At 40.5% G+C, this 19,032-nt stretch overlaps 1 protein-coding gene across 6 annotated transcripts in view; it reads right to left on the bottom strand.

Moving 5' to 3' along the window:
* Positions 1-19,032, bottom strand: part of TJP2 (tight junction protein 2) — a 66,589-nt gene that overhangs the window by 38,315 nt on the left and 9,242 nt on the right. For 2 of the 6 annotated variants that reach the window (XM_065664005.1, XM_065664004.1), the window contains exon 2: positions 15,139-15,259. The exons of 2 other annotated variants lie outside the window; for them this stretch is intronic. Coding sequence is in view for 1 of the 4 variants with exons in the window: in XM_065664003.1 (XP_065520075.1) it covers positions 7,442-7,504 (63 nt within the window). In the remaining 3 variants the exon portion in view is untranslated. Of the gene's footprint in view, positions 1-7,441; positions 7,603-9,114; positions 9,209-15,138; positions 15,260-19,032 lie in introns of those variants that run through there. 2 more of the 6 variants (XM_065664006.1, XM_065664003.1) reach the window with 2 other exon arrangements.

Raw genomic sequence — 19,032 nt, 5'->3', positions numbered from 1 at the left:
TCCAGCCACACTGTTTCTGTACCTTCTGCTCCTTAAGATAAAATCATAGGACGGTTAGGGTTGGAAAGGACCTTAACATCATCTAGTTACAACCTCCCTGCCATGATGCCCATGCAAATTAAGTCTGATAATAAGTGCCTCAGCAGTTTGGGCATACGCTAGGTTCAAGAAGAACACCTTCTGCTTGGCATCATCATCACCATCATCATCATAATCATCATAATAATAATAATAATAATTTGTTCCTATATACTTGCAGTATCAGGATTTGATGGGAAGGTAAATTAAATTCACTAGGTGTGCATAATCAATTTCATGATGCTAAACAAACCAATAAAAAAAAAAAACTGTGACAAATATAAGTGGAGCCACCAATCCTCAAGTCTCATTTCAGAATCAGTTACTCTCTGCAGTCAAAGCACAACTTTTACTCTTGAAGCATCTTTAAATAAAAAAGAAAAAAAAACAAAGCACCATATGCATGATACAGTGCAAAGCTCTGTAGTTTTATAAAGTTGAAGTTTTATTCAACTTTACTGATACACCTTCTACTGCTACTGCTCTTGAATGCCTCAGCTTCCTGCACCCATATTCAAATAGCAAACCAAGCAGTAAAAGTGACCAATGCTAGTATCAACTACTGTAGGAAACTGCATTTTTGCTATGCCATGGTTCTTACAGAATTGCTCAAATGTTCTTATTCAACACTTACACCTCCTGAATCTGAGAAAAACAAGCTGGATACCTGTCTACTGCTTCCTCTCACCTGCTTCTAAAAGGCTAATTAATTGCTGGTATAAAATCCAGTCAGGGCAGCATATATATTTAATCATCTAGTCACAAATGGAAGACAATTCAAACAATACAATTGTTAGCTTCTGAGCTTCATCCCAAACCAGATTTTCTTCCCCTCTTAAGGTTTCCAGTATCCTTTGTTCTAATTCTATTAATAGAAGAATGGTATGCTGTATTCCTGGAAGCATTTTAATCTTGTTTGAGCATTCCTGTAGCAGTAGGATTGTCACATTAGTTTTCTTTTCGTGACCAATGGAAATAAACTTGAATACGGATCTGTGCTAATACATAAATGTTACTAGTACACTTGACCACATCTAAGACTAAAACTCCATAAAACAATGCAAAATTCCATACAACTACAATGCCATATCACTAACCCCACAAAACAGAAATGTCAAACAGAATGTTTGATACAACACAAGGCAGACAAATAAAAGCTCCAAATGCATTTAAATCTCCATAACAGTAAGAAAGTAATTCAAATTTCTGTTAAAGGTTAAAAATTGAAAATTCAAATTATATCACATCTCTATAAAATTAAGCTGGTTTGAGCTTTAAGCCTGAAGTTCAGCAGCATTCAGATACACGCCAAAACAGCCAGCTGGATTTATTAGCCATCTCTATGTGTTTTCTAGTCACACCAGTCACAGCGCTCTGCATTCCTTTTCTACTACCATACTCCTGCCTGCAGGTTCCAAAAGCAACTCGCCTCTCCCTCTCAAGATGTCTCAACAGCCCACTCAGTTGTGCCAGAAAGCACAGCTGAAGTTTACCCCTAAGCTTTAGGCATACACAGGACATGATAAAACTAAAGCAAAACCTGTTGCAAAAGGGGGTTCAGTAATTTTCCTGTCATACAGAGCGGAATGCACAAATGTAAATAAAAATCTGGGAATTGCGTATGAAGGGTATGTCTTACATTGATACTCCTGCCAATACATTTGGAATAAGAGGAAACAGCAAACAAACAAAACATCACCAAGTCCCTCCCAACATCTCAATTACTATGAGACAGTGGATTAATCCAGCTGCACCTGCTCCAGTAAAACATTCAGAATCCCTTTGCTCACAGCGTTTTCCTCCTCAGGGCCTCCAAAGGAGTACAGTTCCTTCCTCAAACAATAAAACTAAGCACAAATGCTCCCCGCAGCTCTGAAATTTTCTGGGACAGTATCACCAGCAACCTATACACAGCTGTGTTACACTGAAACTTACCATTTATCTGATGACACTCAGAAACCTCATTAAGAGAGCAACACATGGGCAGATGACAGTGGTAAAACGAAAGTAAAATTCACTCCTCCATCCTTTTGCAGATTTGGATGTGAAGCTGAAGTATCCCATGCAGTTACGTGCATGACTTTGCTAAATCTCAACACGCAATTATGGAGGCCATTTCAAACACCCCCCAATTCACATAGAAATTATTCCTATCTATAGCGTTAATGACAGCAAACAATCACTTACAAATCAACATAAGGTGCAGGGAGGTGAAATCAGCTGTCCCTTTTCTTTAGTACTGAGATAGTAACTTTCACTTTGCTGATTCATTCCCAAAGCACTAATCCAAGTTTATCTGCAACCATTCTTGCTTCACTTGAAAGCACACCAGCAGAACAACTTGAAAATGAAGCCCTTGATGCAATCTCTCTACCAAGTCAACACTTCACAGGTATGTAACACCAACGTAAGGAAACTCTGGGCTTTGCTTCAACCATTAAATGAAACCAAACTGACACAGCCCTATGGAACAGTGCTATTTCCACTGAACTGTAAACTGAAGAACACAAAGAATAAACTACCAGAACCAAATCAGCAAGTGACAGATCAAATTTTATTCCTCCTTTTGTAACTGTAAGTCACTTTCATAAACCACATGAGGCTTTGAAAAGAACTGGAAAAGAAAAACAAGAGAATCTGTTTGCATATTTGGCTAAAAGGAAATCAAACATCTCAGAATCATAAACATTTACATTAAGTTACCACCCAGAGCAAAGCTCACTTTGGTAGCAACTGAAAGTTCATTCACACCAGAAAGTCTTCTCGTTGTGGTCTGAGCCACGTAAAAGAGCACTATGCATTTTAAGGGCCTTCTGATGCATAAAGCAGAAGCAAACCGTGACAACAAAGTGCTCTGTTTTTTTTCCATCTGAAAGAAAAAGAAGTTATATACCTGTCTACAAACAAACAAGCCTTACAAAAAGGTAAGAGAAATTTTATCCCTTTTCAAATCATTGTGATCCAAGAGTTTTAGTTCATCCTTATTGCAGCAGAAAACATTAGGAATGTGTCTATTAGCTTCTACAAGGTAAAGCAGGAAAAAAAAATTGGGAAAGAATGGAAAATTATGTCAAATTATTATAACAGGCAGTTAATGGATTAAGTTTAATGAATGAAATTCTATACTTAACACCACAGCAATGCTAAAATTAAAAAGGCATCATAGTAAACTGAAAAAAAAATTAAAAGCCCTACAAGAAAACAACAAAACATACTCAAGGCATCCCCATATGTCAGAGTATAAGAATTTGACATACACCAAAGCAACCAACAGTACTCTGGTGCAGGGCCTCCCATGTTTTACATGACAAGCTTGACAAGTGTGTCTAAGGCAGATGACCGAAGATCTCCCCAACTTCTTCTCCCATCTTAACCTATATAACCCTTAAACCTTTTAGGTGTATGGGGCACCGCACACCAATAGCCTGTGAAGCATGACTGCCAGAGGGGCTCTGAGTGTATAGCAGCTATTGGAAAGGTCAGCAGGCATCCATCTGCAATCAATACCACGTCTTTAAAAGTCTGAGCCTGTTTGTTTGCAATGAGATCTACTGTAACATCATTCTAAGGTAAAGCACTGCAAAGGAGCTCCTGCTGAAGTACCGGGTCAGAAACAGCGTCCCTGCTTCGACACTGAACAGCAAGACTTTTAGGAAACAAAGCGCTAGAAAATAAAAATTTACAGCCAAACTGTAATTATTAGCCCACAGACAAAACAATGCAAGTACAGTTCGACACACGAACAGGAGTTCTGATGGCATCATCTAAGAAGCACATGCATACATGCTATCCTACCAATCAACCGTGCTACTTCAATTGCTTTAAAAATGTATCAACTTTATGAACAGAATAATCAAAACTACTGACCACTTTATTTCTGGAATAAAAGTTACTTGGCAAAAGAGTGTAATAAAAAATGTAATCTGTTTTTCATTCTGCTCTGCAAATTTTCAAAAAACTTCTGCAACACTGACAAAAGAATCCTCAGCCCTGGTCACTAGAAGAAACCCACATTATCCGGCAGATTTTTGCAGTGCTAGAGCGTAGAAAGAAGAGCAATTAGTGCCAAGCACTGTTCAGTTCAGGCAAAGGCCAACAATTTGCCTCTCACAGCTTTGTTTGTGGAGTCCGGAATGACAGTCTAGCTGGACATTCTGCTCATACTGTCTAAGAATCATAAAGGGTGAGCATCTGAAATGCCTTCCCACCACAGAATAGGCACACATGTGCAAGGGAAGACATGGTAGGCTGAGTACATACATTATTAAGTAATAAATAAATAATGGATAGGTGTACTATTTTTTGTAGCTGTTTAAAGAAGCTGTTAGTGCACAGCTATTTTTCAAGATTTTTTTTTTCCTTTCTTGACAGCATGGTTTTCTAACAAGAAACATTTATCCAAACTGCACTTGTAAAACACTAACGCAGTATTGTTTATCAGATCTTACAGGCTCAAAGAGTGGAATATATGAAGATGTTGCTCCCATTATCTCAGGGGGCACAACGCAAGGCACTAACACCCAGAAAGCTGCTGACAATCATCTGCCTGCTTAGTTAACTACTACCACTGTCAGCCTTGAAGGAGCATTTTCATCTTTATTGTATTAAGTTATTAGATAGGATAAAGATGCCTGGAGGGTTCATGAAGGCACCTCTCCTGCTGTTTACTAAGTTAGATGATGTTTTATTCTTACACAGCATCAAGAATAATTGCATGTACATATTAGTTTCCACTGTACATTCCAGTTAAGATACATTCAGGAACATAATTCTGCCTTAAGGCTGGTACTTGCAGTACAGGTCTGTTATCAGCACAGATCACAAAATCCTTGGCAAGTTCTTCATTTTCATGGTAAGAATGCATTCCAAATATGTTTTTAAAATGCAAAGTGATTAAGTTCATTTGCAATTTTAACAGTAATGAATTGCACTATGCTATTTGGCTCATAAACCATATACAGTTCAGGTCATTCAAAAACAGACTCCTGCAGCATCAATGACATCAGCTTCCTAAGAAAATACTGCAACTTGACACTTTCTGTTACACTAAGAACTCTAAATATGTTTCCAGTGTCAGCTGAATCCTCATTTGTCTGCAGTTCTAATACTCAAAAGCCGTGAAAAATAGAATTCCTAGTATAGTAATATATTTTACATCGTTTGCATAACCTATTAAGAAAAACAAAGAGGAAACTAAAAATTGTAGCGGCAGTATCTCTCCAGATTACTTTTCTGTCTGTGTTTTGCTTTTTGGTTGTTTGCTTTTTGTTTTGTTGTCCCGCCCCCCCAATAAACAAACATACAAAAAAACCCAAGCTTTTTAGCAAACTGTTGCCTTTATAAAAGAAACAGGCTCGTGGTTTATTATTAACCATAATATAAGGAATATAATCACTGCAGGAGCCATACTGACAACTTCTCCCCTTTTAAATTGTACTTAAGTACAGGATGCATAAGAAACATGAGTTTTCTCAGTCTCAAAACAATGGGCAGGAGGGAAAGGTCAACCAAAAATCCCTTTTTGCTGATCAGAGAAGTTGCCACTGAATTCATAGCCAACACGACCTACTTCCATACTGCATGAACTCAGATATGAGACGAAAAGCAGCATTTAATTCTTCTTTCTTTACATGAAAGGCAGACCCTAAAACAGTTTGAAGAAACCTCATGTGCTCAGTAGAGACCTGACAACCCACATTTTTTGAATCAAGCCAACAAGCATTGTCATTACTTCAAAAAGGCAATATTGATAAAAACAGGTCCAAAAGATATGGGTACGTGAAACACATGCAAGGAGACGGATAGCACGTCTACCAATACACTGCTTGCTGATACACACTACAAGGTGTCTTACTTCAGGAACCATTCCATACTCACAAGTATTTAAGCAATAGCCAGTTAAATTTTACATCTAAATTGTACACCTGTAAATACAAGCTCTGTAACTACTATAGCTCACACACAGTTAGGCTTTCCGTCCATCTCAGGTCAACACACTTTAACCTCATGCAAGACAAATCACTGACACATTGGCATGGATATTTTTCTCTCACCAGAACCATCAGCAAATGATTACACCTACTTATTAAATGTACTGCAGCAACGTGCCAGATACAATGGGATCTGTGTCAAAAAGCTAACAAGACGGATTCAGAAGAGATGAAACAGACAAGTACAAGAGAGGAGGAAGATAACTGAAGGTTAGAATAAGCATGGGATAGCTTCTCAGATCACCCACAGAGTCTTTGTGATTTATTAAAGAATAACCACCAAACAAGCAAAAAGAAACCCCACACAAAAAGAACTCCCCTCCCCAAAAAAACCCCAAAACCAACCCCAAACAAATACAACAACCCCCAACAAAACAACAAAAACCCCAATCCCCAACCAAACCACAAAACCAAAAAGAAAACTAACCCCAAACCACACACACTAGAAATAACAGTATGAAAGAAAGTATCAACTGGTAAGTTAGCTAATGGCCAATAAACACCCATAAGATGTGCAATATGGGATACTGGCTAACACACACAACCACTGTATTTAAAGGACAGATACTTACTAATTATTCTAAAGGCCACAAGACAAACTGTGACGCTCAAGTAAGTTCTGTTTATAGCTTCCGTCCAAGTTTTACTGGGGTTGGGAAGATGACTATAGACAAACCCAGTTTCCTGCACGCTGACATGCACACCACACTGCCTCTCCAGGCCTGACACGTGCTGCTGCCCACTCCTAAGTGCAGCTCCTTTGTAGCTACACAGATTGTTCAGCAATACGCCAGCATGTTTTCCCATAAATACTAAACAGTCTTCAAAAAACCCAACAAAAACACAGAAACCAACAAAACGAAAAAAAGTGTCAGGGACAGGAAGCACAAGATTTTCTTTTTTCAAACCTGGTGTGTTTCTCCGTAGAAAAGGGTATTTTCGACTAAGACACTGACCTGCGTAACGAGCACAACCCGTATCTAAACCATACAATTACGCTTTCTGTCCCGGTGTTCAAAGGCTGAGGCACGGGCCCGCCGCCCGTCTGCTCCTGCCCCCCGCGGATTTAACCGGGAAACCCCGGGCCGTGCTCGGCCCTGCAGCGGGGCCCACCGCCGCGCTCCCGGCGCCCGCGAGCACCGGGTGCCCCTCACACGCGCGGCCCCGGGCAGCCGCCAGGGCACAGCTAGAGCGGGCTTCGGCCGCGCCGGCACCTGTGCACGCGCGCGCCGCCTCCCTCCTCCCACCCCAGCTTCGCCCCCCGCGACCGCGGGGTCCCTGCCGGGGGGACGCTACCACGGCCGGGACGGGGGGTGCCAGCGGGCGAGCCCGTCAGGAGTAGAAGCGCGGTGGGCGACGGGGAGGTTACCGACCTGCTCCGCCCCCCCTGCGGCCTCCCGTGGTTCGCTCCCGGCGGAGCCCTGCATCGCTCCCATAGTAACATCGCTGGCCAGGCCGCTGCCGCCCCTGGCCCCGGCCGCTAGCCCCGGGCACGGTTTTCCTCCGCCTCGCCCCCGCTGCCCAGGAAGGGCTGGAGGGAGCCGGTCAGGCCGCTGCCGGCGGGGGCGGCCGGAGCCCGCCAGGAACAAAGCCGGTACTGAGGAACCCGCCACAGAGCGACTTTGTACTGTCGGGGCCTGGTCGCCCTCCGCTGCCAGCCAATCAAGCCCGCGGTCACCCCGGGAAGGCGAAGAAACATTTTCATTCTCCCCGGGAAGAAAAGAATTGTTATTCTCCATTTACAAAAATATTTCTTGTGTTCCTGCCCTTGGCAGCAGAGAGTGGCTGACGCCTATCACGGGGTAAACGGGAGAGAGATGAGACCCGTGGCCCAAGACCAGGCAGCATTTCTGACAAAGCGAGGCTTTCAGGCAGCATCCACAGCCCAGGGCTGCCACACAGAAACATGCCAGTCATTTCTACCTGTTCCGTTTGTGTGTTTCTAGGAAGACCTGATGGCCTCCCCAAGTCCATAGCTTCGGTTGGGTTTCCTTCCCACCACCTAACAACCCTTCCACACTAGTCTCCAAGTCCACATTGCTGCTATTAATTCAGACGCCAAACTGCACAGTTTTCAGGCTATAATTACGTATTTTCAAAAAGCACGTATTTGGGGTAAGTGTTCTCAAGAGCTTGCACAAATGACCGGTCACAAAAAGCACTAAACAAGAGAAGACTAACAGAAGCTCAGCCACACCTGTATGCAGAAATAAAAGACTTCTTTCCCAGTACTACAGTCTTCCTGGAGTTGTATTATTTTGGGTGGACAAGTCAATACTTGAATCAGCTCTTGGAAGAAAGAAATTAAGAATGAGGACAAATTGCAAGGGAAGAGCTTTCTTAAGCCAATGCTTTAAAAAAAGAACACAAAACAGCGTATTACTTTGTATGTAATTTGGAGGGAAAAAGGCACAAAAATGCTAATGCATGAAGTTTACTCTTCCTTCAGCTGGCTGGTCTCTCCTCTCAGTTTTACAAGTGAGTGGTACCATCCAGCTTTTGTTGCAACACTAGCAGTTCAGTATACAACTGAAGTCAAGACCACTTGGACAAATGAAGCACAAGGGGCCAGACTCCCCACACAAGAGGTTCTGTGACAACATCTGGCATCAAGGATTTATTCACAAGACTCAGTAGAGCAAGGCAAAACAGCCGCCACTCTCTGCACTGCTGAGCACTTCTGCACATCTATGCACTCTGGAGGAAACTTGACAAAAAGCTAGAACTGGTTGGCGACATCAGCATAGGACATTACGCCATGGCATCAGCAGAGAAAACCACCATCTAACACTTACCTCCTTGAAATGTGATGAAAATAGGTGTTTTCACTTTGATTGGATATGGTAGGATTTTGCTGCAGATGATTATGTAGTTTTTAGAAGCAAGATGAAGTTTCGTGTTTAGCCAGATGGTAATATACTTCTTCCAAAGAAAGCAGTTGTCAGATGTAAGGTGGGACAGGGGAAAGAGAAGCTACTAGATCCCTTTGACTGCAGTCTCATAACACAAATGCCAAGTTTGTAGCAGCATAAGGTAGAGCACCAACCTCCTACAGCCACCGCTCTTCACACAGGCTCCGGCAGAAGCCGAAGGGCTAGCACTCCATTATCCCACTAGACACAGCCTTGGGAAGTCCAGGAGTGCCAGTCAGAGCAATGCAGGGGTCCACCTATCCTGGCCAAAACAAAGGACAATTACTTCTTGTTCCAGACAAAAGCTGTGCCTTGGCCTAAAGCCTCCTTTTGGCATGTTGTGTGTGCTTATCAAAGCCACACAGTTTTATCACTAGCAGTGGGGTTACCAGGCTGTACTTCTCTGAGCTAAGTTCCCCAGCAACCTAGGTTAGCACACTTAACTAGCCTGAGGTAAGTGCACCACAGATGCAGGCAAAGTAGGCTGGTTTTCAATCCCTTACCACAAATCATCACCTGATAAGGGTCTATCAGTTTGCCTTCACTCACTTTCTTGCAATAACAGATAGAAAACAATACATGTGGCTTACCAAAATATTTTCCACATTTGTCCATAAAATTTCTCACTTGCAGGAGTACAGAGAACACATTTTCCTACTTTCTTAGTTCTTTTCTCAAAACAAACAGCTACATCATCCCATACCAGCCTGCAAATGTGAGCAGTAAGTGACCTCTAGTGCTCATGCTCACACTAAAGCTTGGACAAATGCCCAGAGAGCCATACTGATGACATGGACTGATGCAACTGTTCATACAATAACAATTTACAAGTTACTTATCCTGCAATTCAACCACAAGGAACAGACTTTCAGGACTTCCTGGGTACTTTTTGCCCTTTGACTGAACTATGCTCCCAACGTAGATACCAAGTAGACCTTGTGAGGGAAGGATAATGCCTCCTAAACAAAAAATGGAAGGATACAAAATAGCAGTGTAACCAGTGACAAGAGCTGCAGGAACTCCTCTGGCAGTACAAGCTCCTTCCTCCTGTGGCAGCAAAAGGGAGAAGAGGTACTCAAAGCACCTAACTGACCTAACAGCTATTCCGCAGGAGCATCACCATTCTCTTCCGAAGTTTTTTTTCTTGGTTTTACCAAAGAAACCAAACCCCTGAAGTGCAGCTCAAAGCCGCACATCTTTAAATGCATAATTAAATGTAACCTCTCCTGACTCAGCTTCTGTTAACCACCACAAGACTTTGTATTGTGGATCACGAGTGACTTACACAGAATACCCACAAACCAGATAAAAATGACCTGGGACAGCAGTACAAGCCGAAGAGGGGTGGGGGACTCAGCAAAATGGTCTGTTCTGTCTATGCAGATCTCTGTACAATTCATGGCGTATGGAGGCATAGCTGCATGCACTTTTCACTCAGTGTCTCCCTTTGAAACAGGAGATGTAGGTACAGTTGTCATCAGTCCTGGAAGGGATACTGCATCATGAAAAGTAGAGGCTGGCTACTAACATCATGTCAGAATCACATGAATAGGATTATAAATGTGCAGCTGTCCTCTGCAGTGTTTAGGACCAGCTACTCTGCATATGCAATAACTGTATTTCATGTAATATGGATTTCATGAAGTGTTACGTGGGTATGTAGAGATTTTAAATTCACTTCTATGGAAAGATTAATTGGTATTAACTCTATGAGAAACATGCAAATAACTTCTAGTGACCACATTTCCCACTGAGATTTTCAGTTTAAGTAATCAATGCAAACATTGTTTGCCTACAATCAGATTCAGTCCACAGTCTGTAACACTGATTTAGAAAGATCACTTGCTGTAGCTTGAGTCATGCAAAACCTAGAACATATCCCCGAAATTCTCTAACGCTACTGTGAGTGAAGCAGTTGTGCTGCTTCCAACGTCAGCACAGCGAAGAGCCATTTAACACTACACTACAGGATGCAAATTTAAAACAAGCAGCTGCCTCTCACAGTTACTCCTGCCAACTAAGTAAGGCTATTTAGCAACTTGCCTGCAGCAACCAAGACTGCTGGTTCTCTCCAAGAATTCAGGATTCCCCGTGATTCAGGTTTTCTCTGCCTCCTCCCCACCATCGAGCCTTTTAACTGGCCACTCTAACAAACAGGGTGTTGTTTTGGTTTTGGGTTTTTCTTTTTTTTTTTTTTTTTTTTTTTGTTGGGTTGTTTTATTTTTAAATGTTAAAGTTCAACACTTAGTAGTGCTGCTAGACAGTACCACAAATAGGCAACCTCCTTAAAAAACTGAGAACGGATTTCAACAAGAGATACTGGGAATGTAGGCTGCTTGTACAGTTGTGGAACTGTCTGTACAGAGATGTCAGTTTTGCTTTTGTTTTTACGCAACTGTTCATGATCCTCTGATGAAAGGCACTGTAGAAGTTTCTAAAAATACCATGTTGCCAAACAACCTTTCCCCCTTCCCTTCCAGGCAATCTCTTTACACTGCTGTTTTTCATCAGCCTGCAGAATCACACAAGTAAGTCAGCCCAGTCCTACTTAAATGATTCATAAATCCAATTACATCTGCTTCTCTAGGTAGTAAACGGGGCTCTAAGAGATTCAACATTCAGGATTAGAGGATGTGTAGGTACCTGACCTCTGACTCTCACACTGCTCAGGAGCTACATATGGTTCAAACATGCAGCTCTCCACTGGGGTTAAGCACACATATGGCAGAGTAAAACCTATCTTGAGAGGACTGAAGAACTGAAGCCATGAATACTATCCCTGCACTTGTTTCCATGTGTATAAGTGAATGCCTTGGCGTGCTACCAAGATGGTGCTGACAGGAGGAGACTGAGGAGATGCAGCCAGGTTCTTAACAGTGCTGCGTGGTGGGAGGATAGGAGATTACAGGCAAAAGTTCAAACAAGAGAAGTTCAAATGTACATAAGGAGAAAAAAAAATCTCCTCTTGAAAGTAGCCAAGCCAGGGACCCAGTGCAGAGAGGTTGTACTGATTCTGTCTTAGCAGGTTTGCAAACCCTGGATGGCTGAAGCCTCAAGCAACCTGTTCTGATCTAACAGCTGAACCCATTTTAGGCAAGAGGTTATGGCAGAAACCTCCTGAGGTCCCCTTCCACCTGAATTAGCCTATCATTCCTGGGTTACCACATGACTCAGGTGCCAGCTTAAAGCAGAGCGACATGTTCATTATCCAGCCTCTTGTCTCCACTTCCTAAGTACAGCTTGTACCTATATGCAGCTTGCAAGGTCTGGTGTGGTGGCTGTCTCTGGCGTAATCTAAGGATGCACAGCTATACACACTTTCCAAGTTTCAAAGCAGCAATTCTCAGGATGTTATTTTAGACAGCACAGATGACCCTGGAAGAAACAAGACACCAACATATACAGCATCCCCCACTTCATGCAATTTCTTCTGGGGTGATCAACAGAAGAAGATCCTCTCTGGCTCACACGGACACTTATTTTGATGTTCTCATTGTAAGATTTTTTTTTTTTTTTGTTAAACCTAGACATACAGATTTACCTAGGCACTTCAACAAAATTTAAAACATGCAGACAAACACTGTTATATGCTGAACAACTAGAAAAAGCACTAGAGATAGTAACAGTATCAAATACAGTGATATAGTATATTTTTCTCAAAAATCTACTAGGTCTCATATATCACAACTTTACTCTGCTAAAACCAGAAGACTGCTTGTTCTGTTTGTTGCTACTTTGCAAAGAGTATGTGAGTTAGAAAACAGCTGTAGAGCACATTTCACAGGATAGATAGAAAATAGTGTAAGAATATGCAGAGGTGTTTGATAATAGTCCATAAAAACTATAGTGGGGTGAATAAGAAACATGGTCTATTTATTCTAAGCACATTTTCACCTGTACAATGTTTTAAATTACACTGCAGTGTCTTAAAAACTAAACTGATAAGGCAAGCAAATGAAGTAGTAAGACTTACTGCTAGGGAGTGAAACAGGAACTTAACAGTGACTCTACTGTACAGGCTATGAAAACTGAAGCAACTTTCTCTGGCACAAGCACTTTGACCTCTATTAATTTAAGAAGCTAAAAAAACCCTAATACTGCTATTCTAAAGAACGAAATAATGTAGTTTAAACAGGTCCAAATCACACAGGTGTGTACTGCTTTTCTCCTCAAACACCATAAAAAATTGCATATTGACACTTGAAAGAAAAATCTCTTCTCCACCCCCAGCTTGCTCATTTTAAACAGAAGGCACTGCACTGAGCACATTCTGTCTGAACATTCATTTTGCTTACATCTAATTTCCTTCCTGTCTTCTTCACACTTCTTGATTACTCTTTTCAAGGCTGTGAAACAATCTTCTGCTTTAAGCAATTTATGTGCCTTCCCTCACTTGAAGTCAAGCCCTACCACATCAAAAACATTACCAAGTTAAGTAACCAACTGTTATGGCTCAAATTAAGGTAACACAACAAAGATCCCATTCTCATGAAGATCATTATACTTATTAAGAACAAGCAAAAGAATATGCAGAATGCACAAGACAAAATATACACAAAACTTTCCTGTTAATTTTTTCTGATACAGAGGTTAATTTAAAAAACAAAGCTCCAGACAGCAGTTCTTCAGCCAACTTAGTCCTTCAGAACACTAAAACTGCGCTTCAAAGCTCTGCCTCTCTCCATCCTATTTACCCTGGCAAACCTCCTGCTGACGACCTCATTAAGAAACAAAGCAGCTCTGCAGTCCTATTCAGTAATAGCAAGGTCCCAGATAGAGGTACTATGCTCACTTTTGAGTGCTGTTTTTCAGGAAGGACTGAAATGAGCTGGTCAGAGTCCAAGGGAGAACAGTGACAACAATCATCAGGGAAAAAAGCAGATAGACACAGCCATTCACTCGACAGTTCCACAATTCCTGGGGGCCCACAGGCAAAGTGTTTAGATGCAGCTTTTCTAGTAGATACTTAGTTCTGGAGTTTCTTTCACTAACAGTTGGTCTTGCAAGTATCCACATTCCCTGGTGTAAGGCTGGCATACCATATCATATCCTTGAAAGTTTCTCATTTTGAGGGGAGCTTGCTGGAGACTTCAACTGGGACACTGCTGCCAAGCTACGCTTCACTAATATTCTTGTATCGCATTTTCGCACACACAGTGCCCTAAGCGAACAGGGCCTGTTTGTTATTTTATATAATGACTTCTATTTCCTCCTTTTTATCATGTCTTTAGATTTGGATTAATCTCAAATTAATATCTGGATTAATCTAAAATTAATAAATCTAGCACCCTCTCCCCTCACCCCTAGAACACTGAACTAACAGGTAAGTAGATTTGATTAAGTGTATCACAAATTAGAAAGACAGTACAAATGATTTCCACATTTCAAAGTAAATTACTAAGGCAGCAATAGCTATTAATCTCTCAATAATAGAAGTCAATTACAGCTCTGTGACATACCACCATAAAAACCTTTAACTCTCTTAAAATTGTCATCTGTTAATGACTTAAAAAAACAAGCCCAGCATGTTTCACCAACACATAAAACTAAGGATGCATTTAATATTCTCTCTGGAAGCACTTGAGAAGGTTTCTACAGCAAGGTTAAGATGCCAAGAGGATTATATTTACCTTAATGATACACTGTAAGAAAATATGCAGCAAAACAACTCTCCCTGTGTGTGGCTATTCTGTTTCCCAGGACTCTAACTGAGTCACTAAGCAATTCCCATTAATACTACCCTCCTTGCTTGAATTTATTTATCCCCAAATCCATGCTAAATATTTATATTTGCTGTGGACATCACCATAGATTAAATCCATTCTTTACCCCTGTTTAACTAAGAAATGAACTAGTACAGCCCTGTGCATTATTATTTGCATAACTTTAGCAGAATACTGAGTTCACTGCAGGAATCTCTCCTCCTCTGGCGACCTGTTCTGCATCACAAAGCTTTCAGCAAATGTGCATGTGCTCATTCTAATTGGTCTGGGAGTCCAGAGAATTAGTTCCAATTTCAACACATTACTCTATTAACCACAGTTTCTTAAAAACTTTTAAAAACATAGATAAAAGAATGAACATTCTGGCTAGCACATGAGGAGAATCTGTTGTTTTAAACTAATGGTCAGTTCTAACTAACGCAACTTGACTAGTACCTTCTGAGGAATGACGATTTTTGAATGTCTCTGCCTACTCTCTGTGAGACGCTTTGGGCTCGATGTACAGCTGTGCTCCCAGTCCCACTCACAAGGAGATGGCAGTGCAGTCGTTTGCTCCCTGAAAAACAAAGTTTCGTTTCAGTAATATATAATCACAAAAGAATGACTGTGAAGCCTGGGACACTGAAGTCCTAGATATAAAGAAGATATAAAATACACGTCCCTGGTTAGTTTGGCATGCTTTACCTTCCCTGGGAATCAAGTGGAAACAGTGCTTAAAGAGAGGAGATACTCAGCAATATTTACACTTGCAGCAATACTGCAAACTTCCAAACTATCCTCACAAGGCATTCACACAAGCCTGCACACCAAGAAGCAATGCATTTTTAGTCTTAGTGTGATGGCTTAGTTTGCATTGGATTGTAAAAAGTTAAACTGGCAAGAACATTGTTCTTACGGAGGTTATGCTCAAGATACAGTCAGATACATGCACTCCATTACTTCAACTGGTAACTTAACAGTTGCCAAATGATAGAAAAGAAGCAATTCCCAATGTAATTTTCAGTTCTTTCCCTTGCTCCACGGCACTTCAGCTACCCCTCTTCTGTACAAGCAGTATGTTAGCCTTCATTCAGCATCCATGTCAGAGGGCTCCTCCTCCACCCCATCCCTTGTCCCAGCCCTTGATTATCCCATGTAGGAAAACAGAAAATGGATGGTTTAACTAAGATGAAAGAAGAACTTTTGACAAAAATAGAAAAAGAAGCCAATTGTTAGGGTTTGCTCTTTGGGCTTTGTTTTTAAAATAAAACAAACATGCATCTTGATCATCTAAATTCCTCTGAAAGAACACCTTTCCAAAGTCTTCCATCTTCAAAAAAGGATATAGCCAGACTTTCCTGGAAGAGTATCTTAGCTGTACTTGTAACAGGCTTGGTTTAATCTTTTTTTCTCTCCAATGTGTATGTTTGGCTTTGTTTTTTGGGTATTTTGATTGGTTTTTTGGTTTTTTTTTTTTTGGGGGGGGTGTTTGGTTGTTTGGTTTTGGTTTTTTTGTGTGGGTTTTTTTGGGGGTGAGGTTTGGTTTGTTTGGTTTTTTTTGTGGTGGTGGTGTTTGCTTGCTTCTTTTAGTCTGGTTAATATCCCATTACCCATTTATAGATAACAGGGGAGCCATAAGAGATACTGAAAGAATTCTGCAGAGCTTCACCAATTATCTTCAAGTCTACCCCGCATTTTATTGATGCATCTTGTGTGGGGCACGCCCTTTTTCCTAAGCAAAATCATAATGAGGTCCAAGATTAAAAAAGCAAACTTAAAACTTCTAAGATATTTAAAAAAACATATTTAGTCGCAGATTAACTTCTTAAAAACAAATGTAAGCACCTGCCAGACATCACATTGGTGAAGCTAGCAGGTCTTTTCCTGTCTTCTGCTTCTTCCAGCATAAAAGCATCTTTCTGAAAGTAATCAGCTGCTGTTTTAAATCAAGGCATGATTTCAGAAGTCGCACAACAAAAGGGTGCTTAATATGAGTTTCTGTGAACAATAAAGAGCAGCAAGAGCTATGCTGTATATTATGAACAAACATCAGCTTTATTGTTCAGGCTGTGCATGGAACACTATTCTGGAAGCTGCAGGAAAGTTACACAAGCAAGCCAAGTCCAAACTATTCTGCCATCACTTTGCCCCTGCATGAAGATGCCAAAAGTTATGAAAATTGATTTGTCACAGAAATCTCATCATTATTCCAAAGAAAACAGAAGTAGAAGACCCCCACACTTTGTAATGCCTTTTATATGGAAATGGAAAGGAATGCCTTAGCGAAACAAAGTATTTGCCTTTCTGGCTTTCTTTAGCACCTTAGTCTGAGTTTTTAATCAGAATTTTTCACAACTTTCAAGAGATGGCACTGAAGCTAGCATCACACTATTTTTTGTTTTTAAATTTTAGGAGATGAGTAAGAGAAATAAAGGAAGCATATGAGTTAAGCATGCACCTGGATTTGTGCAGTGGGATAATGACAGATGAGGATCTCTATATCTCCTATATTCAATATTAGGCTTTGGCAACTGCCTCATGTTTTGTTTTTTTTCCAACACATACACATTTTTAAAACACTTTCTTTATATTAGCATGACAGGGTACCTCCAGAAGTCAAGCAATAAGCTAATATTTAGCAAAGTGAGTTATTAATTTACTTGTTCCAGTTATATAAAGTAAGCATTCTGCAGCTACAAAAAAAGAATAGCACTTTTTCTTCAACTCACAGTTTACCACAATTGTTGGTTACCAACCTCTAGTTCCCTGAAAGTTTTAATGAAAATATAAAAGGGATCCCTATTATAGTCCAATGACAACAGCTTTTCTGCTTTTGTGAAATGGCTGGAATGGCAAATCCAAACATAATCCACATACATCTTAACCAGTTTGGAATTCCAAGTGTGCACAACAATCACATTAACTAAACCTCTCCCTTCCTGAAAGGAGGGAGATACCCAATTAAGCATGCTGGAAATAAATCCACATATTAACAGGGTAGTGTCTTTTGCACTTACGATACTGACTTATACTCAGAAGTAGATGGAAGCCAAGCAGTCCCAGTCACAAACAAAAGAATAATGAATACTACAGTTAGTAAGGTTCATTTTTAGACAGCTTGTTTCAAGCTGTGACTGTGGCCAAACAAACCTACTTGAAAACAAAGAGGAATTTTACAGGAATGTACCATTACTTTCCAACCCAGCTTCTCAAAGTATCAAGAGCAGTCATGTACCATTTAATCAACATGCAAAGAGTGGCTGCAAAATTCAAACAGATTGGCATGTAGATAACTTACATGAAACAATTAAAGGAAGTCACAGTCTAGGACACTCCAATGTCCTGTGTCCAAATACATTGTACTAAGAACCCCTTTTAATGGACAGATTTTTAACAAAAAGCCCTACAAGTACTCATTAACACAATATAGGAAATTTACAACCAACTTAAAGAATACTTATATTCATGACAGGCTGGAAACTGTTGGCATCAGCATATTTTCTAAACTAGTTTTTGTTATTTTGGTGATAAAACTAGCAAAAAAAAAAATCATACAGTGAACTGCATTTTAATTGCTTCTGCTGTTGCTGCCACTGCTAAAAGGAAGTGCTCTTGTGGAAAAATTACAGGACAAATCTGAGTTCAGTTATAGCCAAACAGCCAATGTTACTTCTTTGAAGTCTTATTAAACATGAAACTATTCCAAACCAGCGGAAACATTAATTGCACTTGAACAAAAGCCTCTGACATTTTGCACTCCTCTGCAATGTGTGAAAAACATTCTAATGTACAACAAAGAGACTAGAAGGGCTGTGAAGAAGTTGATGCTACTTATACAGGAGCAGGAGGGAAAGAGCGACAATCCCCTTCCACACACGTAAGTTTTTGAGGGAAACCTTCATGAACAGAAAGAACTTTCCAAAGCCTAATACTCAAGTTGTGTGGTACAAGAAAGCACTCTTGACTTTTTTTTTTTAACAAAACCAGAATGCTTGGTATTTCACATTTTGAACAGTAATAACATTAATTTACTTCTCTCATAGTAACTGAAGCTTTCCTTTAGGGAAACAGTATTCCTAAATATGATGAACTCCTGCTTCCTGGCAAAGAACAACAGTTGCACACACAGAGAAAAATGGTCTTCCACTTTTAGAAGGTGCTAGCTCTGTCATGGACTAAATTATGTATTTCTTAAATGACAGTGAGGGAGAACACACATGTACACACATCAGGTTAGTATTAAGCAACAAACACAAAACAACCATTTAATTTTCATTCTGATAAGTATACACCTGCTTATCCTTTCTGTTCTTTAGCAAACTTAAGATTTGAAAACAGCACATTCTCCTA

Source organism: Lathamus discolor, chromosome Z (assembly GCF_037157495.1).
Source record: "Lathamus discolor isolate bLatDis1 chromosome Z, bLatDis1.hap1, whole genome shotgun sequence".
Lineage (NCBI taxonomy): Eukaryota > Metazoa > Chordata > Aves > Psittaciformes > Psittacidae > Lathamus > Lathamus discolor.
Note: the sequence above shows the minus strand (reverse complement) of the source record. Positions and strands in the feature narration are given on the sequence as shown.